At 42.3% G+C, this 25119-nt stretch overlaps 2 protein-coding genes across 17 annotated transcripts in view; both read right to left on the bottom strand.

Moving 5' to 3' along the window:
- NDUFB2 (NADH:ubiquinone oxidoreductase subunit B2) overlaps positions 1–25119 on the bottom strand; it is a 1166996-nt gene that overhangs the window by 816810 nt on the left and 325067 nt on the right. The window contains exon 1 of one of the 15 annotated variants that reach the window (XM_050782332.1): positions 17295–17299. The exons of the other annotated variants lie outside the window; for them this stretch is intronic. The gene's annotated coding sequence lies outside the window, so the exon portion shown is untranslated. Of the gene's footprint in view, positions 1–17294; positions 17300–25119 lie in introns of those variants that run through there. 15 annotated transcript variants of the gene reach the window in all.
- Positions 1–25119, bottom strand: part of TBXAS1 (thromboxane A synthase 1) — a 195609-nt gene that overhangs the window by 133070 nt on the left and 37420 nt on the right. For both annotated transcript variants that reach the window (XM_050782249.1, XM_050782248.1), the window contains exons 2-3: positions 19234–19327; positions 15973–16025 (exon numbers count right to left, since the gene is read on the bottom strand). In XM_050782249.1, the coding sequence (XP_050638206.1) occupies positions 15973–16025; positions 19234–19327 (147 nt within the window). The remainder of the gene's footprint in view (positions 1–15972; positions 16026–19233; positions 19328–25119) is intronic.

Genomic DNA, 25119 nt, shown 5'->3' on the forward strand with positions numbered 1-25119 from the left:
GTGTAATTGAATTTTGTATTTTGATGGGCTAACTACTGAATTGATAGACCATAAAAGTCACCGATGGGGAAAGAGTATAAACTCCCCTTATCCAACCCTCTATTTTAATATGAAACTCTTCCCCTAATTCCTTTTCTTTGTCTCCAATAAAATAACACCATTACCAAAATTAGCCACATAACAAGACCTTCCTGTTTGAAGTTTCCTTGGAGATAAATCTGACATGGAAGACATGTACGTAGAGATGATTCTTCTGTTCACGCAACAGATTACTGAGCATCTATTATGTGTCAGGCACCATTCTAGGCACTGGGAATAGCAGCACGAACAAGAGAGCAAGTCCCCATCCTCATGGAGTTTGCATTATATCAGGAAAGCAGGTCAGTCAACAAATAATTATGTTACGTATTGTTAGGGCAAATGTCCTAAGGCAGGACTGTTTGGAATGTTGAAGAAATAGCAAGAAGAGGCAGTGGAATGGAAACAGCTTTGGATTAATAAAAAGAGCCTGTGCAACCCTGCTCACACCTCTTACTAACCACATGCCCCTCTCATTCTAGTCACTCACATTTCTGTATGATTGAGGATAATGCACCTAGCCTGGCCAAACTCTCAGGGATGTTATTGGGATGGCTATAGGAGATACTATATTGGAGGGACATGATCCACACTGAGTGCTGAAAAACGCTTTCAGATTATTAGCAATTAATATGTAAGTGGCCTTAGGGAACAAAGACATATATATATATATATATATATATAACAAACATAGGGCAAGATGGATAGCCCATAGAGTTTTCCCACAGGTCCATAAAGGTCCCATAAAAGGACACCCACTGCAGGGTTGCTTGCTGAGGGCCACTGGGTATCTCCTCCTGGGACGGTGGACAGGTGAAGCAGGTACAGGCATCTGGGGAGTGTCAGGCAGCCATGAGAAGCAGCAGACTCAATGGGAACTCTGTGCTGGACCTTGAAAGCACAGTGCTAAATGAAAAAACTAAGGAATAGAATGAAATCTACGACAGTACTATTGGCATAAGCTAAAGATAATACTCACAAAATGATAATGCACAGTTTGCAAGAACATGTGAAAAAAAAACCACATTAAACACAATCGGAATGGTTGACTATTGGGGATGGGAAAGGGAATGAGAGAACATTGGGGATAAAAGGAAATAAATAAACAAGCAACACAGGCAGCAGTGCGTTCCCAGCCTCTCCATAGCACTGCAGGATAAAAACATCCCCCAAAACATCAACTCAAAATGGAGGTAATTAGTAATTACTGGTTGTAATGTTGATAATTCACAATGGTGAAGTAAACTATTTCTATTAATGGTTGTCTTTTATGGGGAATTCTTTAGGAGTAAAATGCTGGCATTTATTAGATCAGTGTTTTCTCTCAAAGCCTGTTCTTCATATCCTAGTCCCAAGAGATACTCTGGGCGGAACAGGGGGAAATATTCTGTGGTCAAATAAACACTGCATCCTAAATTTCTCACTTGGAGATTGTCAAAGGACATTCTTGCATGAAAGGTTCGGAGTCATTCTACACTGAAGAGACCTCTGTTCCTTTTGCTGTTCCCCGTGTAACAATTATTACTGCCAGTGGAAACGATGGTCTCAAGGACACACTGCAGGAAACACCCCATTCGATTGTTGGAGGATGGGAGGTGGAGATTCCAGATTCCAGGCATACCCTGGAGCTCCCATTCCTCTCTCCTTCCTAACGCAGCTTCCTGATCCTCTGAGTGCTTCATTCCTAAGTCACGTTGGACCCAATGTCTCCTTAGCAGATGCCATCTGTGAACCAGAAAGTGAACCTTCACCAGACAATGAATCTGTCGGTTCCTTGATGTTGGACTTCCCAGTCCCCAGGACTATGAGAAATAAATTTCTGTTGTTCATAAGCCACCCAGTCTATGGCACTTTGTTATAACAGCTTGAACACATGAGGATGAAGACAAGCTCCAACAGATTAAGAAAAAGATAAAACCATCTTTGTCTTTGCCCCGTTCAACCTCCTAATTATGGTGGAATCACCACTTTGTCTCCAGGATTTGAAGTTTATTAGCAATTAATAAATAATTAATCAGTGATTAATGTTGACTCATCTCTTATCCGTTACAATCAATGACTTGCTGCGTTTTTCCTACAGGACGTTTTCTTTTCTTTTCTTCTTTCTTTCTTTCTTTCTTTCTTTCTTTCTTTCTTTCTTTCTTTCTTTCTTTCTTTCTTTCTTTCTTTCTTTCTTTCTTTCTTTTTTTAAGACAGGATTACAGTGACATGATCTCAGCTCACTGCAGCCTCTGCCTCCCCGGCTCAAGCGATCCTCCTATCTCAGCCTCCAAAGTACCTGGGACGACAGGTGCACACGCCACCATACCCAGCCAATTTTTGTATTTTTTGTGGAGATGTGGTTTCACTATATTGCCCAGGCTGTCTCAAACTCCTGGGCTCAAGCAGTCTTCCCACCTCGGCCTCCCAATGTGCTAGAATTCCAGGCATGAGTCACCACATCTGGCCGCTACAGGACATTTTCTCTATAAAATTCTCCTTCTTTTCCTTCCATTTCTGATAATCTAAATGACTCTTATCTCTCTCACCTGTGCTATTAGAATGTTTTTTGCTTTTTTAAAAAATTAATTCCATCTTCCCCCTGCACCCCTTCTCCACTCTGTACCTGCACAACTTTCGTCAAATGACCCACCTCCTTAGCACCAGTCCTGAGGTCTATCTCATCTGCCACTGCCAAGGTTGTCCTCTCTACTTGTGCCCCAAACATCACATTTTCCTAGCACACGTTTGGCTTCTACTCTTCTTCTTTCTATCTCAGCCAAAACCTCTGAACTTTCTCCCATGCTTATGTGCCTGAATACACTCTTCTCCACAGACCACCTGCCATCTGTCCTTTTTTGGATAGGTATAGTGTGAGCTGACCTTTCCCAATGAGCACACACTCAATGCAGAGACTGTGGGGTACAAGAGGGGAATTCAACATGTCATGAATAGTCATGAAGCTGGAATGTATGCCCTGTGAAACAGTGAAAGACTGTGGGAAAAAACTCAGAGAAAGAAAATTGAGAAGCCACCAATTGCAAGAGCAGGATTTTGACAAATTACTCAAGGTAGGAAGCCCAGAGATTGAAGGGTCAGTTCCAGGAAGAGAAGGAACAGTGTAGACCCAGGGAACAAGGAAGCAGAAGTCAGTAAGAGTTTCGGATACAGAAGACAAAATTTATGTGAGACACAAAGCCCATGGTGAGCTGTTGGGAAAGAGGAAACTTGGAGGGGGCTGAAGGCAGAACCGAAAGGCAGACACATAAATCGTAAAGGGTTTGGCAGCGAGGAGTGAGATAAGAGGAGAAGGAGCTCTGGGTGGGGACTACTAGGAATTTATTAAAGCAAACTGAATTTATCATGCAGTGCAAGCATTTGTTGATAATGGGGTGGTTTGGTTAAAAATGCACTCACTGGCCTAGCCAAAAGGAAGTTACAGGCAAAGTCACTGAGGTCATCCATTCCAATTAGAAATGTGTGGTTCACTTTGACCACTTGGGATCCAGGGCACAAGGGGAAGTGTAAATTTCACCTGAGTTCACTCTCAAGGTTTGAAAACAAGAAGTAATGACCACATAATCATGGTGAAAAGGGGACAAAAAAGCATTGCTATAAAATGTACTCCAAAGGTGAAATGGTATATGGTCACTCTGGAAAACAGAATGAGGGCTTCCAAAAGCTAAAAATAGATTTACTCTGTGATCTGGCAATTTCACCTCTGCATATATACCCAAAAGAACTAAAAACAGGGTCTCAAAGAGGTATTTGCACATCCATATTCAAGTAACATTATTCACAGTAGCTCCGCCATCTACAAACAAATGAATAAACAAAAGGCAGAATATGCTTACAATGGAATATTACTCAGCCTTAAAAAGGCAGTAGTTCTCCCATGTGCCACAATATGATCAACCTTGAGGATATTATGTTAAGTGAAATTAACCAGTTACAAAAGGAAAAATACCACATGATTCCACTTTACTGAGGTACTTAGAGTAGTCAAATTCGTAGAGACAGAAGGTAAAACGGTGGTTGTCAGGGCCTGGGGGAGGAGGGAATGGAGAGTTAATGCTTAATGAGGACAAAGTTTCAGCTTTGCAAGATGAAAAAAATTCTGGATGTGAACGATGATGATAGCTGCACAACAATGTGAAGGTACTTAATGTAACTGACCTATACAATGAAAATTAGGATAGCATATTTTATGTTATGTGTATTTTAACACAATAAAAATAATGTCCTCCAACCAAAAGTCCTTCATGTTATTCTCAATACCTAGATCTAACCGAGAAGTGGGAGACCATCAGTTCTGAAACCGTGGGTCACAGTGTTCCTCCTGCCGGCCAGGTTGTAGAGGCATGAAAATCCATGCCACCTACTCATATGAAACCTTTCTCCTGTGGGTGTTAGCTGTGGGTTCTCAGACCCTGAAGCCCTGGTACTCATGAACAGGTATGGATTTTGAGCAGGGCAGAACTCAGGATGCTAAGTATCCATTCCAGATTGGACATAAAGCATCCTTGTGGGCTCCTACGCAGAGGAGGACAAAGAGCTGAGGCTTCTTGCTCATGGGATGCTCCAAAGAACTGAAACTCTAGCAGAGAAGCCTAAGCCTTTGGTGGAAGCAGCTAACAATCTTTAGGCTGGAGTCTTTGGGAAGAACCTGGTGGCCATGTCAATCATCAGTCACAAGCTGTGGTCTGGCAGTGAGATGAAGAAGAGAACTTGAAGAGTTACAAGCAATCTTCAAAGGCAAATGGAAGAGCCATTCAACAGTTGCCTCTTTGTGGTGGATATGCACCAGGCATTACATTAGCCATGGAAAAGATGGAGGCAGCACAAGCCAGGGAGTACCTGGGATTTCCTTCCTGAAGCAGCCCTGTTGTGAAGTGCAGTAGTTTTGATTTAATCCTGGATGCCCACATCTCCAGTAGGCCAAGTAGTATCAAGAGGTGCTGGTGGGTGTTTTAACACAGAAGACCACAATAGCTGCATCGAACTAACATGCTATGACAAGCCATTCACCAGCCACAGATTCCGGGCAAAGGTTAATAGATTCCTTTTTAAGCTGAGGCCAAAAAAAAAAAAAAATCATCTGCAAAGAGTGCCTCCTTAGTGGTTAATGTGGGGAGCCTGGAGAACATGTCAGAGAGTCAGACCTTTATAAATAGGCCAATAAACTGACAGCCTTACTCAGGGTGGAAAAACTTCATAGAGTGGGTTGCAAAATTCTTTCAGCTTGAGGGTGAGATGGAAGAGAAGTTGTTAGGAGCACGGTCTTGAGATGCGAAGAATAATCAAAGAACTTATTTTCGTAGTTAAGTTTATATTATCTGCCCTAGGCAAGCAGGCATCATAAAACTTGGTGGGGCCTTGCTAAGGAATTACTTTGTGTGCTATAGAAATGTTACACATAAGACTGATCAGGAGTAATTGGAATGCATAGTAAACAACCCAAACTTTAAAAGATTTAAAGATCCTAAGGAAGAAAGAAGAATATGTTCCAGTTTAAAGGCGAACGTCAAGCATTCAAAATTTAGTAGAATTTCAAACATGTATGTGGTAGTGTATGACTTTTTTTGCTTGAAAGTTCACACTAGTATCTGGAGTTAATTTGGTTTTAGACATTTAGATTCCTTTACCTTTTGCCCTATGTGAGTAGCAAGATTTAGAACTGGTTTTTAATCAAGCAAGGATTTCTAAGAACTTGTTTGGAAGAAGTTTCTCTGCTCACAAAATAGTGATGGAAGAGGAACTTTAAGCTCTAGGTGAATTGAGAACTCACTGCTTTTTCTAATTTAGTAATATTTTCTTTTAAATTATGAAATCAAATATGGCTTGTCATTCTTCTTTTTAGATAGAATAGGAATACTATTTGCATTCTCAATCAGAGTGAAGAGCCCTAAGAATTGGGTAAATGTGTGCACTTTTTGAGACTATCTGTGCAAAGTTCTTGACAAAAGATATATGCATAAAGCCATGTGCTTTCTGGACCTACTTCCAGATGGGAGAATGTCTTGACAAATGTCACAGTGATTCATGACTATTTTACATCCTCTATTATGCATTTTGGGTTGAACAACTTGGATTTGTTGCAGGTACACTTCAATTAAATATGGAATTTATTATTTGAAGATATTAGCTCGAAATAGAGCTTTTATGCAACTTTAATTGAGACATTCTATTGATTGGGAACACATCTGCACAGAGCTGTCACTTAGAGAATAAAGAAGGTACTGATGCCATATTCGATAGTTACTGATGAGGAATGAGTTAGTTCCCTTCCACCTTGAACGTGATACACAGTTCTCCACGGTAGATTTTGGATGTGAATATCAAGGAATGCAAAATTAAAAATCTGTGGCTGACGCTCCAGCCGCTGCAGTCCTCTCTCCTTTTCAGCCAGGTGCTCTGTCCCTCACCTGCAGACCCAGCCCTCGCTCCAGAAGCAGGAACAACCTCCAGCCGCACATCATGAGACTGGATGCCTCCCCGGCATGGATCTGTTCCAACCACAATGGACCTTTCCTCCCTGACTGATACCAGAGATTAGGTCTGGCTTCTGAGTCCTGGGCCTCACCTGATGCTGTGAGTCTCAGAACTGAATGTCAATCCCTGATTCGTCCGCAGACCCCTCCCCGCTGAGACCCTGCTGTACTACCTAAACTCCTTTCTCAGGGCTGGGGGCTTCTCAGTTTCCTGAACCACCCACCAGTGGGGCCCTGGGGTCCACTGACAGCCGCCTCATCGCTGCTCCTGGATGCCTGACTACTGTCCAGCTGACACCTTCCCGGTGCACAGCTCTCTCCTGGACTGTCCACTGTGGCCAGTGTTTGCTAGAATGGGGAGCACCGTCTTAGTCTTTAAACGCGGCCCTTCACCCACAGCAGGAAGTAGCAGGAAGCTGCTCTCTCGGTACCCACAGCCTGGTCAGTTTTCCATAGCTAACTTACGCCGGCAAATGGGATTATTTCCAGTTTCCAGACCGTTCCTTCCTGCTGCTCCAACTCCCTGGGAATAAGTAATCAGCTGGCCACACCTACCTGGGAGAAGATATCCACATCAATTACTTAGATATTTACACCCAATGCAAAAATCTAACAGAGAGATGTCTCAAATGGTCAATTAATATATTTGTGTTAGCTTCTTAGCATGATTCCGAGTTAAGGCTTGGAAATAATTTCAATAATAGTTGAACTTGTGATTTTAAAGAATAAGAAGGTGCCATAGGGTGGGAGGTGCCCAGCCTGGGCCCACAGTCCGGTGCGGGAGCCTGGTCTCTGCAGGAGGAGTGCTTCCGCTGGAATTCGGCTTCAGCGGCGAACAGCGGGCTTGTAGTGATTTTGTAAGAGGTTTCTCAGAATCTTAAACAACAAAGAGGCAAACACAAGGGCCTCTAACAATTTTCTGATGCACACTGATAGGGACTGTGTCATTGGCTTGTTGTCATCCAGTTTATGACTGGAAAGGACTTCAGATATCATCTGGCCCTTTGCTTCTCAGATTGCTGATTCTGACTCACTAGTGGTCATGAAATCAATTTAATGGGCTGTGACCAGCTTGTAAATGTTTTGTTTTTTACGGATAGAATACAATACAATAGAATAGAACAAAGTGGTTCTTATACTGTGAATAAGGTATTCTTCTGTAAAACTTTTATTTCAAGTGTATGTGTGTGTATTAGATAACAATGTGGTTAATATATTATTTACTGAGGCTCGTGATTAAACAGTGTCAAAGTCACCGACTTAGTCCAAATCCCACCTTTTACATCTAAGAGAACTAAAGCTGGAGAGGGGAAGTGAAAGGTAACAAGCAGTAGAGAGAAAGTAAGTTGAAGCTGGGATTTTAACTGCAGATTTCTATTGTAAGCTATCATGCCCTGTTGGATGTTTCTACCCAAAGAAGAGGGAATTAATACAGGTTCTTGATCTTTGTGAGAGTGGGTCACAAAGACTTGGACAGCAGTAGTCATTAAAATATGCAACAACCATCACCCACATGCTGTTATAGAAAGAGGATGGAGGGCCTGGCTAACACGGTGAAATCCCATCTCCTCTAAAAATACAAAAAATTCTCCTGGTGTGCTGGTGGGCGCCTGTAGTCCCAGCTACTCTGGAGACTGAGGCGGAGCTTGCAGTGAGCCGAGATCACGCCACTGCACTCCAGCCTGGGCAACAGAGTGAGACCCCGTAAAAAAAAAAAAAAAAAAAAGAGGATAGGGGAAATGAACTGGTATAAAATAAATGGGCTGAAACAAGAAGTCAGAAGTCCAGAAAATTAGATAAACTTCAGAAGGGTCTTTGGATCAAGACTAGGAAAGAAGGTGGTCTTAAATCATAAGAAAGCACGGAAGCTTTGTAGCAATACACTATTTGGTATAACGAGATCATGTTGGTAGCAGGTAAGTGTGAAGAATCTATGAATGGTTCATTCAAGAAAAGTGGTACTCAAATCAAATTCCTCCATCTCTTTGGTCTAAGCCACTTATCTTTGGACAATTGTTCCTTTGATAATTCCACCTATTGGGCAGAGTGCTTGGCTTGGTGATAGCCATCCTGTGGACAACTTTCCTCCTATTCTCCAAGGCCTCCTAAAACATCAGCACACTAAGTCGGGGCATTCACTTTTAGAGAATAATGGCCCCCTAAAATGCAATAATGCAGTGTAGTGAATTCCAGTCATTTAAAAAATGTGTTCTTACAGGCTTAGTGTTCATGATTAAGCTATTTTGACCAGTGAGAATATTGATATTTCACTCACTGAATGATGCTCAATAATTATGACCTACAGACCATCATGATGGTCTCACATGAATTTTGCTTTCAGATTCACATTATTGGGAACTGCAATGCACAACTTTGCTTTCCATGCTTTCATGAAAGCCAGCTTTCACCAAGCTAGGGGACCCAAATATTGCCCACAGTTTGGCCTCATGGCCAGAGATGTTAGGATAATTCAGAACTTCTGTGTTTAATTCCACTGTTTCAAGGCTATTGTGTTTTCTCAACGATCATAGCATATTTTCATTTTCATCAATTCCTCTCAGAATTGAGCCACATTTTTGGGTCAAACATTTAGTAAATGAGCCTCATACTGAGGCTTGCACTTTATATCAGCTGCAAAAACCTAAAGTTTGACTCCTTAGCATCAGTGTCTGGGATGCTCTTATGCAACGGTGGCTTAATTTCCACCATTCTTCAACATCTACGATTCTACTGAGCTCAGTCCAGTTTAAAAGCAAGTGCTATCTCTAGGTGTCAGCTGCCCAATTTGAGTATAAATACTTGTGTTTTCTTGGACAAATCAGCAATAGTTTCCACCCTACCCTGTCCTCAGCCACATTTTCAAGCCCAGTGAATTCAGATGTCTCATATTGTCTAAGTCAAAGATCAAGCACATCCAACAGGTGAGTCTTTCAGAGCCCTTCAACTCCTGTGGTTCTTGATCCATAGTGGTAGGCCAGGAAATCTCCCACAGTGGATGACATAGCCATCTGCCAGTATTAAAGTAAACCATCTCTATGCTGTTCTTCAACCCCATCTAAATAGTACATAAACATGATGGTTAAGAGCAATTACATGAAAAGTGTTCACACCTTAGTCACTTCCGGAACACAAACTCTCCTAATGGATGGCACCATGGAAACTGAGCTTTAAAAAGTGTTGAAACGACCTTGTTATTTTGATTGCTGATGCCACATGCTTTTCCTTATGTATCCCAAAGTTCTCAACTTCCTCACTGCCTGGTGACAAGGTGCTATTAGTTCATGCATGCTAGCTAATTAAATTTAAAAAATGGTGCTAAAAACCTCCAACTTGGAGGCATATGAGACACCTCCCCCTCCTGTGGTATGAACTTTGAAGCTAAGTGTCAGGCCCTTTATACCAAAGGCTTATTTATTTGCTAAATTGATTTTTTTTTTCAGTATGGGACCTAAGGTTCTTTGGGAGATAGATTGCTTCAGGCTTTGATATTACAAAGATGTTCTTAGAACACCCTACCGCAGCTAGGTACAAGAAGCTACAAGCGTGACATCCAGATAAGGATATTCAGTGCAGCCCTGGCTTGTGATTAAGCAGTACAACAGAACAGAGAAGTCAGAAATACACCTAGGAATTAATAAATGATAAAAGTGACATTTCAAATCAATTGGAAAAGGATGAATTTTTAGATGGAACTCTACCCTCTGGGGGGAAAAAAAGGGTGTGTCCCTAACTCCATCTTCCAAACAAATTCCTCATATGTCAAACATTCTATGTTTTAAAAATACAATTTAAAAAACTAGAAAAATGGAAGTTTATGAAAAAATATCCTTGGTGGAGAAAACCTTTCTGAGTAAGATACAAAATGTAGACACTGCTAAAATCAATTAAAGTCAACAACACAGAAACAAATGTTTTCTGATTGGAAGAAATACATAATAAGCAAAGTCAAAGGCAATGATAAAGAGGAGAAAATATTTAAGGCATATAAAAGGCTACTTTCTTTAATATGCAAAGAGCTTCTACAAATAAAGCGGGAAAAGATCAATAACCCAACAGAGAAGTGCCAAACGATCCCTCACAAAACAAAATACACTGCATTTTAAACATGGGAAAAGATACTCAAACTTGCTCATAATTAGAGAAATGCACCTTGAAATTGCAGCAATATACCATCAAATGGTACAGATTTAAAATTGTGACCACACATTTTAGTGACAAGTATGGAAGGAAAATATGCATATTTATGGGAGTCTAAACTGATATAATCCCTAGAGAGAACAATTTGGTCATATTTATCAAAATTAAAAACATAGACCATCTTTGACCTAATAATTCCATTTCTAGGAATTTATCTTGCATGCTAACCCCAGACATCTATGATGTGTATATGAAAATCTTCACTGAAATGATATTTCAGTGTAAAAGTAAGAGATGTTTATCAATTGAGAACTTGTTTTAAAAATTAGGATACATTCATACAAGAAAATCCTTAAAAATACTACATAATTTAACAGGAATGAATGAAGCAAAATGAGACAATTTCCTAAATACCATTAATGAACAAAGCAAGGTAAGGAACAGCATGTATTATATATGATCCATTTGACTATAAAGAAATGTTTAACAGAGGTTGCCTCTGTGAAGGAGCAGCTGGGCCCTAGGGTGGGAGCAAGTGTACTTTTTTCTTACATTCATTTGTACTTTATGAATTCTGTACAAAGTTCATGCTTACCTACTACCTACAATGTGATGCTCCGATGGGAGTATATGAGGTTATGCAACAAGGCCAGCATCATGAAGAGATCCAGGGATGCAGGTGCCACTTACCAAAATGGAGCGGCATAGGTGATGGATGCCAGGAAGTGTGAAAGTCAAGTTCAACAAGAGGGAGCCAAGATAAAAACTAAAGTGATGTGGGGGGAAGAAGAAACGGGGATGAGGCTAAGTAAAAGTAGAACAATAGAGCAAACATTTAAAAGACAATCAAATAGGCTAGATATGTTGACTCATGCCTGTAATTCCAACATTTTCGGAGGCCGAGGCAGGTGGATCACTTGAGGTCAGGAGTTTGAGACCAGCCTGGCCAACATGGTGAAGCCCTGTCTCTACCAAAAATACAAAAATTTGCTGGGCATGGTGGCACATGCCTGTAATCCCAGCAACCTCATGGGCTGAGGCACCAGAGAATCACTTGAACCTGGCAGGTGGAGGTTGCCGTGAGCTGAGATCGTGCCACTGCACTCCAGCCTGCATGACAGAGCAAGATTCTGCCTCAAAAAATCAAAATAAAACAAAACAATGCACATACACACACACACACACACACACACACACACACACAACAATGAAATAAAGGGAAAAGGAGCTTTGAATGGGGGCCTTTAGGAGTTGCTAATGATCTAAACTTAGGGTGCTGTGTAAGTATTTATTCTTACTTAACTATAAGTAATTAATAAGGCTTATCATCTACTGGGTTACAAAGTCCAGCTACAAATTGGAGGGAATATAATCTCTATCCAAACAGGATATATTGAATATATATCAATATATGTTTATATTCAATATTGACATATATTGCATATAAACCATATTCAATCACCAATGTATGATGATAACGTTGATTCTGTTCTTACAGAGTTTGGGAGGGAATATAAATCCAACTTGGGGCTCATTCTCAGCCTGAAGGAGATAACAAGTAATCATTAATCAATGAAGGTTATCCAAAGCAATAAAGCCTTGCCTTCTTTGTGGTATGTGGCCAGGCTGCTGTGCAATTCAGGAGAGTTTTTTACCAGGTACCCCACGACTAATAGTTGTATAGGTATCCACACCAGTCCTCCTGCTTTACATTCAAGTTCAAAGAAGGCAGAGACACCGTGTGTAGTTTTATTTACACAGAACCTGGCAAAGCAGGCTACATAAGTAGACACTTGGTGAAGATATTTTGTTCTTGATGATGGTGGTGGTGATGGTGGTGGTGGTGGCAGTGTTGGTGGTAACGATAAGCATCGATGTTATCTGTCCATCCTGATGGAAACCTTCTCCAGCCCTATTGTCCCCATGGCAGGGAGTGGGGGAGGGGATAGAGCAAGGAGTCAGTTTCCAGTTTTGAGCCTCAAACTCTGAGTTGCTAGGGTGACAACCAGATAATAAGTATACATTGTCATCATATTTGGCTTTCCAGTCTAGAGCAGTGAGATTTGCCCTGCCCATTTTTCTCCCAACATTCAGTGCCAAGCTGTCATCTAAAGGCCCTACGCATCTCTACATGACATCAACAGTGTAATGTGGCATTTCACTTGTCAAATGATGAATCAATCTATTATTTCAGTTTTTAAGAGGATCAAGCTGGGATTGATTATATTTCCTGGTAATAAAAGTAGCCTAAAAACTAATGTAATTTAAATTAAATTGTTCTCTGCAAGAAGAGTCTTTGTTGTTCATTGAGCATAGTCCATTCCCAATCAGTGAAACTACGTTGCTAAAATTTAAGCAGTAAGAAAATAACATTTAGAGTTAGAAAAGACATTCAACTTAGACTGGTTCAACCCTTTCATTTTTACACCGCCACCATATTGCCTCTAAATCTGGGAGTAGACACATTTAAAAAGAAGTCAGCGTTTTATGGCTCATCTTTTTTTTCCAAAGGAGGAAAGTTGATAGCTTTATAGGAAGAAATTATGCCATCACCTTTCTTTTTTCCTTTTCACTAGAAGTGGGAACAAAGGATGGAGATGATACTGCAATTTTGATCTCTATAACCTCATTTGAAATCATTCCCTATGATTTAGGTTTTCTTGAAATGAAAAGGATAAATTGTGTTAACTTAGTTAAAGTTGGAGGAAAAAGTTGATTGGATATCCTGTTGTCAAGGAAACCAGTTCGCTCCACCTCTCCTCTCTCTCTCTCTCTCCTTCTCTCTCTCTCTTTCTCTCTGTCTCTTTCTGTCTCCTTTTCTCTCTCTTTCTCTCTCCCTGTCATTTTCTCTCTTTCTCTCCTTCTCTCTCTTTTTCTCTCCTTCTCTCTCTCTCTCTCTCTCTCTCTCACACACACACACACACACACACACACAAAACTGGTTCATACAGTGCCCTTTAAACTCTTCATCTGGCATTTAAAAATTATTTTTAAATACCCAAAGGCTCTACTTTGGATATCTGTACAAGAAGCACTCAAGAAAAGTGGTTCCTAGAATTCAAACTCAGTCAGGACTTTTTCTGATTCTGGTGAAGGCACCGTCATTCTGAGTCAGTGCTGTGTCTCAGAAGCACATGAGACAGTCTCTAAGTCATTGCCAAGTCAGCTGCAGAATGAGACTGTTGGAAAGAAAGAGCTGGAATGAGAAGCTTTAAAAAGCAATAGGCCAGGCGCGGGGGCTCACGCTGTAATCCCAGCACTTTGGGAGGCCAAGATGGGCGGGTCACTTGAGGTCAGGAGTTTGAGACTAACCCGACTAACATGGCGAAACCCCGTCTCTACTAAAAATACAAAAATTAGCCAGGCATGGTGGCAGGAGGCCACTGTCCGGGAGGCTGAGGCAGGAGCATCGTTTGAGCTCAGGAGGCAGAGGTTGCAGTGAGCCGAGATAGCGCCACTGCACTCCAGCCTGGGCGACAGAGCAAGACTCCATCTCAAAAACAAACAAATAACAACAACAACAAAACAACAACAACAACAAAACAAAAAAGCAATAGAACCACACAACGGTAAGAGAAAGGTAGACAGTTCACTCTCTTCAGCCTTTATCGAGCACCTATCACACTTAAAGCAAGAAGTTATGCACTAAAAAGTAAAAATTAAAAAGTAAGTGAAGGCCAAGTTGAAAGAGATCTTAGGGAGTGCAGTAGGGCTGCTTGTTATTTAAAGACATGCCTTGCCTCCCCACTCATCCTTCCGAGGAGTACACCTCCCTGCTCCATGAGTGTCAGACTGGGCCAGGTGCCTTGCTTTGGCTTCAAAGTGGCCACAGTGCTCTCCTACCCACATCTTGGGTTTAGCCATGTGACTTGGTTTGACCAATAGGGTATAAGCTGAAATGATGCAGCAGAAATGTATCATGTTCTTGCACCATCAGCCTTCCTCTCCTGAGTCTTTGCCTTTACCGTGAGAACCTGCCAGCCGAGCTTACACTTCCAAGGAGGATGAGAGACATGCAGAGCCTTGGTGACCCACATGAAACCTCCCCAGCAGATAGACCCAGAAGTCCAGCAGAGCCAACCAGCCAAGTGCAGCTTAGGCCAGCCAACTCCAGCTGACGCTTAGACACATGATAAATCATAAATTGTTGCTTATGTCACTGAGTTTTGGGGTAGTCTATTATGCAGCAATGACTAATACAGAGAGCATCTTAACATCTTAATTTGTTACTTTTTCAGGGCCACATAGCAAACCAAAAAGTAGGTAGAAGAACTTGACCGAAACTATGGCCCTCCTAGGTGGGGCCATTTCCCTAAAGAGGACAAGCCAATCCCTTTCAAACATGGTATCAGGAGAACAGACATCACGAATCCTATGGAGACAGGACCCCCAAATCACTGGAGCCCATTGGAATGTACGTCAGCAACACAGGAGAACTTTAATGCACCTACAAAAGTGATCGCTGACCCAGAGGTCTAGGAAAAGCTGCAAAAAAAATCGCTCAGTGGCTGAGGAGAAGCTGTGTGAAAACCGACTGAAATGATTAGGACTTCAGTGTGGGAAGACACATGTTGAGAATCAATGCAATTCAAGCCTGTTAAATCTTGAATAGAGTAAGTGGTCTGAATGTGCGTTTGCTCACCAGAATCTGGAATTTTAGAAACGAAGGAGCATAAAGAGGAGAAATTCAGGGAAAATAAAGAGAAGGGCTATATTACTTTACACAGCCAAGAACTAGGGTGACCATATGCCCCAGCATATCCGGGATAGTCTTAGTTGACACGGTCATCCTGGGGTAGTTATTAATAGCACTTCCTTTCACTTTCAAAAGGGAACTGGACTGGGTGATAAATTACACGGTCATGTTGCTGGCAGCACACTTTCCCCATGGGCTGAAGGACCCGAGTCTGAGTAAGGTTCAGATACGCTCATGGGATATGAACTGCTGCGCACCATCAAGGCAAGTTGGACAGTTTGTGCTCTGAGGCAAGGGGGCCACCACATCCCATGGCAACAACCCTCAGCACAGCAGGGGGAGATGATGATGTGCCCGGCCCAGCAAGGCTGCAAAGCCTGGAAAGTGGTATTCTTTCGGGCCAGCACAGTTCCCCCATGGGCAACCCCAGGGTCTTCTCTAGAAGCCTTGTCTGTACTGCAGGACACCCTCTTTGTGGGCCCTTTGGAAAATAGAAACACAAATTCCTAATCTTGGCATTTCTTCCATATCAGTTCAACATGTGAAAATCAAAATATCGTACATAATAGAAATGTTGAGTGTCCTTCTTACCCACACAGAGGTCCATACAGCTTTCTGAGCTCCATTTGGCTTTCCCAGAAACCCTGAAGAAAACACAGCGCTATAGTAAGAATAAGATTAAGCAAAATTCCAATTATTCAAACTTATTCAGAAAAAAATCTGGAACAGCAAGAACACAATTACAGAAACAATAAAAAAGAATGGAAGTTACATTGCTTTCAAGTACTTTGAAATATTGTAATAAACAAACGGCTTAAAAAATGGCCATGTAAAAGTCTTGGACAGGAGAGATCACCAGTTCTTAAACTACTTATGAATACTTGCTGCTAAAATATTCAAAAAGTTTGCTTTCTCAACTATAACATTGCCCTCTGAAATTTGATTTAGCATTATCATATGGCCCTTTTTACTGCCACTATATGTAACTTCTACTGAGTCTATCAAAATTGTCACAAATTCTGAATTATCATGATTCATTCAAGTTAAACTTTAATTAAATTCAACATGTTTGAGATATATAAGACAAAATGCTAGACACTTTTTTTTTTTTTTTTTTTTGAGACAGAGTTTTGCTCTGCCACCCAGGCTGGAGTGCAGTGGTGTGATCTCAGCTCACTGCAACCTCCACCTCCCGGGTTCAAGCGATTCTCCTGCCTCAGCCTCCTGAGTAGCTGGGATTACAGGCATGTGTCACCACACACGGCTAATTTTTGTACTTTTAGTAGAGACAGGATTTCACCATGTTGGCCAGGCTGGTCTGGAACTCCTGACCTCAGGTCATCTGCCTGCCTTGGCCTCCCAAAGTGCTGGGATTACAGGTGTGAGCCACCGTGCCTGGCTAGACACATTTTATAATGGGAAAGAAGTGTAGCTGGGTTGAAGGAGGGGTGGAAAATGCTAGATCCATTGTGTGGTGGGAATGGACTAGACCTGAAAATACTCATGAGTTGGGGTGGGGGTGGGGGGTGGCAAATGGTAGATTTGTGTTGTGAGAAAGGAGTATGTGGCAGATACATAAGGGGTGGAATGAAGGTGGAAAGTTAGGGGTTAGAAGTGTGGATGTCCTGCATTGAAACACATGCCTTTCCCACTAAATCTACTGAATTCTGCAGTGTAAGCTTGCCATACATCAAGGAAAGCATATATGAATATAAAAATAGTCACCGAAATTACTATGTTCTAGAAAGAACTTGGCAGGGCTTGTAGCTGTGAGGATGGCGGGCTGCAAAGGAGCATATGTGGAGGCTCTCCAGAGGCGGGAGCATAGCGTTCTCCTCACATCGACAGCTACGCTGTTTTCCTCAGAATGTTAATACCAAATTAATTACTCCGCGGAATACAACTGATCGTTTCCCCCCAGAAATGTGTGAAATGCATTTTCTTTAGCTTTCCGATCTGGTTTGTTGTTCTATCTTGACACTTTAAAATTTCTTCACACTTGTTTCAAGGGGCTAACAGGAAGCCTCATTGAGATTGTTGTTTGTGAGCTTAAAAGTTGTGAACTGCCCACCCCAGAGAGAGAGATGAGAGGAGAAGGTGTTTAAAAACACTAGAAAGACAGAAACAACAATGACAAATCATGGAAAAGGTGATGGACACAGAAAGGAATGGAAAAGAAATAATTAGGAAGGTGGGAGCAGAAAACGACAGAAAGAGCAGCTTTCTTTTCTATCTAGTGCCAAGGACCAGCCTTTCCGGAGGTAGGGATGGGGAAATTCTAGAGATGTTGAAGAGATATTATCAGCATTGTCCCAAATGGAGTCTTCCTGCCTTTGTTTGGCTTGGTGGTTCTTCCCATGCAGGGTCTTCTGGCTCCTGGTGTTCGGTCTGGAGTCAGTGTCCCCGTGACTTATCTGAATAAGCCATCTGGCTTCTGAGAAAACCGAATGTGAGAAAAAATAACCGTAGACCATAAAGTCCTGACCTATATCTACAAATGTCTGCTGGCCATTTCCACTGGCATGTCACTCTGGCAAAAACTTATCTTCTCCCTGAACCACTCCCCTGCGCAACGTTTTATTTCCGTCAACCCACGGCCATTCTCCCCGTTCCCCTGGCTCAAAGCTTAGACTTACGTTTCACTCACTTTGCCTTGAATTCTCTACACTAATTTGTCACAAGAGTTCTTCATTTTGCTCCCAATTATCCATCTCTTTTCACTCTTATCACCTCCTAGTCCGAGCCATCGTGGCTTCACCCCTGGGATTCAGCAACATTTGGGTTCTACAGCACTAACCTATATTCTTCTTCCCTGCAGAGTGTAGTCCATTTCAAAGTCCCTCTCCTTCTCAAAAATGTTAACACACAAATAGTTCTTCACTTGCCTTCCTATCCTGTAAGCATCTAGTCCCCCTTTCTCTCACCCAACTACACTGCCCAGTGCACCCTAACATTTGGCCTCTAGTTAGTCCAGGCTGCTGGTCAACCTGAGCTGTCATTCTTATGTTGGTGCACTCACATATATGGTGCCGCCCACCTGGTGTGTGTATCCTCGTCTCTATGTCCGCAGCCCCTGAAGGACCTCCTTCTTCAGGAAGTTCCCTAGGATGATTGTAGCCCTGACAGATCACCCTCTCCTCTGACAGAAGACCACAGCTACCGTCTATACTACCCTATCTAGTGCTAGGGTGTATCTCATCTGGTGTTGCACGCCATCATTTGACGGTGTGCTTGAGGCCACAAGTAATCTCTTCTTCTACACTCTAGGGTCTGTGTATTTAGACACTCAATACATGGTATTTGGGGGAAATGGGTAAGTGAATGGATGACAGGACTCAATACATATTGATAGTGGTAAGAAATAGATTCTTGCCATCACATAAAAATTCATATTAGTAGAGGAGGGATCATGGCATCACAGAATACCTTTACCACTCGAGGTGTGGGGACCTGGACAAGACCAACGTTTCATGCAGAAAGCCTGTCCTGGGCTCAGCATATTTTATTTTATTTTATTTTATTTTTTGAGATGGATTTTCGCTCTTGTTGCCTAGGCTAAAGTACAATGGGGCAATCTCGGCTCATTGCAACCTCCACCTCCCGGGTTCAAGTGATTCTCCTGCCTCAGCCTCCCAAGTAGCTGGGATTACAGGCATGTGCCACCAGGCCCAGCTAATTTTTTGTATTTAGTAGAGACGGGGTTTCACCATGTTGGTCAGGCTGGTCTCGAACTCCTGACCTCAGGTGATCCACACACCTTGGTCTCCCAAAGTGCTGGGATTACAGGCATGAGCCACCATGCCCGGCCCTTAGCATATTTTATGATGGATGCCAATGGAAGACAGCTCTTACCTGGCGGAAAAACATCAAATTTCCAATAAAAGGAGAAGGCTTGGGATGTCTGAGGCCTAACTTCTCCAGTCTTGAGAATGCTGACGTGGAGTACCTGGAGGGAAAAGCGGATTTCAAAAGCTGAGAGATGAAGTTGCATTCATGCTTTAGGCTCTGTTAGGAACTGGAAGTACTGAGATCTCTGGAAGTAAAGGCAAAAGAATAGGTTTCCAGTCACCACATTTAAGAAACGAAAAATTAGAGGCCCAGAGTTGAGTGAGTAGAATAGGAGTCCAGTCAACCTCCTGTTGAGTGACCAGCTGGAAATCAAGGAATCCTGAAACCTCTGAGCCGGAGATGCCTTAGAGACGATGTAGTCCAACTGCCCATCTCTGATCTAGAATTCCTCTTAATAAATTGTTTTAAAAATGTCCCTCTCTCCAGTTCCTTTCCTTTGCCTCTAAATCTATCATGAGCAATTGCTCAGAAGGCAAGGTAAAAAAAAAAAAAAAAAAAAAACTAAGAATGGCAAAAGCTCCCTGTGAAAATGTGGGTACTTTCATGGTCAAGACTAACCCCTCCCTGCCACCCACATAATTTGTCCCTCACCACATTCCCTGGCCTTATAGAGAATATGAAAAATAGGAACGGAGGGAAGGCGCCAGGAGGAGAAGACCTATCACCAACTGCTTACAACCTCTTTAAGTCTTTGTTTTCTCGGCTTGCAACCATATGGGAAGCATATTTTCTTAACCAAAAATCAGGAAGCGTGGTCCGACAGATTTCTGTGCCACTTTCCAGGAGAAAGCGGCAGTCTGAGAAGAGCGTGTGGTTGTCAAAACATGGGAATTACTACGGTATTTCAACAGTTTATAGGAACAGAGGGATAACACAGTTAAAGTCAGAACTGGCTTAGAAAAACCTGCACATATGGCTCTGATCCTTAACCAGCAGCCAATTAGGTCAAAAGTTCAGTTAGTTCAGCAAAATTAATGAGTCAAACTGGTTGTTTAGCATCACGCAGAGATCAGTCAAATCACAATTTAAGGGCAAGGAAAAACATGGAGACTATCAGCACAATCTAGCTTTCTGTGTGTATTGAAACTCAACTATTACTGCTATAAGAATCACTCTTTTTTGAAGGACAGAGTATTTGCTATAGTCTTTGATCTTTCCCACCTGCAGTCAATAAGGAGTACTTAAAATAAAAATACTCAAATATTCAGGGAAAGGAAACACAGCTTAAGCGCTGGTTTGCATTATTCTGAACAGTGTGCTATTTATTTCTTTAGAGACAGGGTGTCTTTCTGTCACCCAGGCTGGAGTGCAGTGGAGGCTCACTGCAGCCTAAAACTCCTGGGCTCAAGTGATTCTCCTGCCTCAACCTCCCAAGTAGCTGGGACTACAGGTATGTGCCACCACTCTCAACTAGTATTTCAGATTCTTTGTAGAGACAGGGTCTCTCTATATTGCCCAGGTTGGTCTTAACTCCTGGCCTCAAGCGATCCCCCTGCCTTGGCCTCCCAAAGTGCTGGGATTCAAGGCATAAGCCACTACACCTGGCCAATGAGTCGATTTTTAAAGTGGTCACAAAGGAGAATCAGGGCAGAACAGGAAGGCAGGATGTCCTCTATCCCAAGCTGTCCTAAGATTTCTACCGGATGGCTCCATTAATAGGTTTGAATGACTTCCCAGTACATCACATTTAGGTCCATGTTCAAGTGTGATTACAAACCACACTCAAGAGCCACGCGTGAACGCCATGGATTAGTCATACCAACACTCCTCTTCATTAGTGTGAGTACCGAAGGTTGACAGCACAGTTGGTAAAAGTTATTCTTTCAAGTGGACTATAATGTTTTAAATAATTCCCCTTACAACTGAGAGGAAGGACCAAAGGCAACTTACCAGCCCACTTACCACTTTCTTTAACATCCTCAAATCACTGTCTATGTTCATTTCTTCATCAACTTTTTTTGAATTATTTTCTAAATGTAATCTCTAATGGGTAGAAAAAAAGACGTAGACCTTGGACCACATAATTACATCTTAATTTTGTAATTAGATGTCTTGATTGTCTAAAGGACAAGAAGTCTGTGCCTAATTACACATGCTAATTATTATGCAAGTCCATGCCCTAATTATGTAACTCCACTTATGAAAATACTGCTAGTGTGTCTATGCACAAAATTCAGACATTTTCAAACATATGGCGTCAGCAGAGAGTGTCCTGGACACCACCACAAACTTCCCTTTGTAGCCTCGACTCTAATCTGGAACTTGAGCATCTTCAACTGGAAACTGGCCAAACATTGCCATCAGTAACTCAAGTCCCTGCACCCAGATCTGCAGGGAGAGATCATTGCCACCAAATTTATGGGCGAAATAGCAAAATGGGTTCCATTTGTCTTGCTACCACTTCCTTCTCTGTACTCTGGTTTCATACCCTCTGGTCTCAGGGTCCCCCGGCTGCCCTCAGACTGTCTCAACACGTTCTTAACCCAAAATCCATGAACCCCAGGTGTAATGGGTTGAATTGTATCACCATCAAAAAGCTAAGTTGAAGTTCTAACCTTCAGAAGTCCTAATCTCAGAATGTGACCTTACTTGGAAATAGGGTCACTGCAAATGTAATTGGTTAAGATGAAGTCATATAGGCTGGGCATGGCAGCTGACGCCTGTAATCCCAGCACTTTGGGAGGCTGAGGCAGGCAGATCACTTGAGGCCAGGAGCTCAAGACCAGCCTAGCCAACATGGTGAAACCCCATCTCACTAAAAATGCAAAAAATTAACCAGGTGTAGTGTTCTATGCTTGTAATCCTAGCAACTCGGGAGGCTAAGGTAAGAGAATCTCTTGAACCTGGGAGGAGGAGGTTGCAGTGAGCCAAGATTGCACCACTGCACTCCAGCCTAGGTGACAGAGTGAGACTCTGTCTCAAAAAAATAAATAAATAAAATAAAGTCATACTGAAGTACAGAGGCCCCTCAATCCAGTATGACTGGTGTCCTTATGAGAAGATGGCCATGTGAAGACAGAGATTCACAGGAAAGTGCTGAGTGACTATGAAAGCAGGGAGACGTGTCAGGCCACTGCAAGCCAAGGAATGTCAAAGATAATCAGCAAACCACTAGAAACTAGGAAGACGCAAGGAAGGATTCTCCCCTATAGATTTCTCCCCTATATATATATAGCCCTGCAGACACCTCAATTTCAGGCTTCTGGCCCAGAACTGTGAAACAATACATTTCTGGTGGTCTAGGTGTGGTGTCCCATGCCCATAAAACTAGCACTTTGGAAGGCGATGGTAGGACAATTGTTTGAGCCCAGGATTTTGAGACCAGCCTGGGCAACACAGCAAGACCCTCATCTCTACAAAGCATAAAAAAAATTAGCTGAGTGAGCCTCGTTGTGGTGGCTCATGCCTGTAATTCCAGCTCTTCGGGAAGCCGAGGCAGGTCGATCACTTGAGGTCAGGAGTTTGAGGTCAGCCTGGCCAACATGGTGAAACCTCATCTCTACTAAAAACAAACAAACAAAAAATTACAAAAATTAACCGGGCATGGTGGTGCGTGCTTGTAATCCCAGCTACTCAAGAGGTTGAGGCATAAGAATTGCTTGAACCCAGGAAGTGGAAGTTGTAGTGAACCAAGACTGTGTCACTGCACTCCAGCCAGGACGATGAAGCAAGATCCCGTCTCAAAAAAAAAAAAAAAAAAATTAGCCCGATGTGGTGGCACACACCTATAGTCCCAGCTACTTGGAAGGCTGGGATAGGAGGATCACTTGAGCCCAGGAGTTTGAGGCTGCAGTGAGCCATTTTTGTGCCAGTACACTTCAGCCTGGGTGACAGAGCAAAACTCCATCTCAAAAAAATGAATGAATAAATAAATAAATTCTGGAGTTTTCAGCCACTCAGTTTGTAGTACTTTGATATGGCAGCCCTAGGTAAGTGGTACACTAGGGACACCTATGAGTGAGTCTTACAGGGTCAGTGAAAAGTTGTTTTTAAATATCTTCCTGTTACTTAAAAAATTGTCATTGTAAAAAAGAAATCCTTTTACACCAAATTGTGCCATTAAGTCCTGTGCCAATTTAAAAAGTGCAGGTGGCCAGGGGTGCTACTGTGTAAAGCAGGTAATATGCAAAGATCAGGCAGTCACCATGTTCTGATGTTTACAATGGGTTTCCTTTGATGTGAATCAATGCAAATGTATCCCACAGTTATGGTTAAGGACACCTGTCATTGTTTACATCAAGGATACTTAAGTTGGAAAATGGCAATGTAAAGTATATATAGCTTCAGACAGCATCTTTTGGTTTTATTTTCACAACGATAGAGGTCATTAAATGCTACAGGACACAAATACTGCAGTACCAGCAGCACAACTTACTGTCCATTCTCAAAATAAATCGGGCCACTGGATCATTTCCAAAATCAGGTTCAATTTGTAAAGGCTGGAAAATTTCCTGTATTTTATCTTCCTCGGCCTTCTCTTTATTTATTTATTAATTATTTATTTTTGAGGCAGAGTCTCACTCCAGTCCACCCAGGCTGGAGTGCAGTGGCACAATCTCAGTTCACTGCAACCTCCTCTTCCTGGGCTCAAGCGATTCCCCTGCCTCAGCCTCCTGAGTAGCCAGGATTACAGGCGCCCACCACCACGCCAGGCTAATTTTTGTATTTTTAGTAGAGACAGGGTTTCACCATGTTGGACAGGCTGGTCTTGAACTCCTGACCTCAGGTGATCTGCCTGTCTTGGTCTTCCAAAGTGTGGGGATTACAGGCGTGAACCACTGCACCCAGCCTAAAACCTTCTCTTGATGGATTTAACATGGGTGCTTAGCCCATTGTTTAGCCAAAGAAGCCACTCCTGATAAATTAGGGCTATTTTGATGAATCACATATTAAGGAGATGGTCAAACTGATTGAGGTTTGGAACAAAAGAAAACAGAAATTATTTTCCTCCAGGAATTGGCTTCTCCTGAATTGTGCGGGAGGAGGGTATAGCCAGGACCTCCGTTCGGTCATTACATCCTCACTGTCACTACCAAAGAATTCCTACTTGGTGCACTGCTTTCAAAAACTTCAGCTGATGTATTTGAAACGGTGAAGTTTCCCTTGGCAAACAGCGCTTCTCCGGGGGTAAAAATTGTGATGCTCCAAGAACAGGTGAAGCCCAGCGGTGCCAGGTTACCCACTGTCCTGCACTTTGGAGAAGAGAAGCCCTTTGTCATGGTTACTCTATGGTTTCAACGTGCATGGCCTTCGTGGGCTTTGCCAGCAATTCCATTACACATCATGGCCACATCAGAAGCTTTATTAGAAATAGATCCTTAAATTGATGCCTTTTCAAAAGGTTTTGTTAAGAAATGGAAGCAGAGTGTGAGGTTTGCTGGCTTTCCGAGACACATTTTGAAGTGCTTCACAGAAATTTGAACACAAAAGCTAGAACTGTCAGGGAGAAAGCCTACTCTCTTTCTATTGTCACTCTCTCGGTTTTTTTACTCTGTGTATTTTTTATGTTTGCTATTACATTCTCTCTCTATATTTTTCCTATATTTCTATTTTTTTTCTTTTTTTTTTTTTTTTTTTAGCAGTCTCACTCTGTTGCCCAGGCTGGAGTGCAGTGGTGTGATTTCAGTTCACTGCAGCCTCTACCTCTCAGGCTCAAGTGATCCTCCTACCACAGCCTCCCAAGTAGCTAGGACTACAGGTGTGCGCAACCACATGTGGCTAATTTTTTTTTTTTTTTTTGTAGAAACAGGGTCTCACTGTGTTGCCCAGGCTGGTCTCAAACTCCTGGGCTCAAGTGATCTGCCTGCCTCAGCCTCCCAAAGTGCCTTGATTATTGGCAAGAGCCACTGTGCCTGGCTTATTTTTCTTTCTGTTTATACAGATTTCTAC

This window comes from Macaca thibetana, chromosome 3 (assembly GCF_024542745.1).
Source record: "Macaca thibetana thibetana isolate TM-01 chromosome 3, ASM2454274v1, whole genome shotgun sequence".
Taxonomy (NCBI): Eukaryota; Metazoa; Chordata; class Mammalia; order Primates; family Cercopithecidae; genus Macaca; species Macaca thibetana.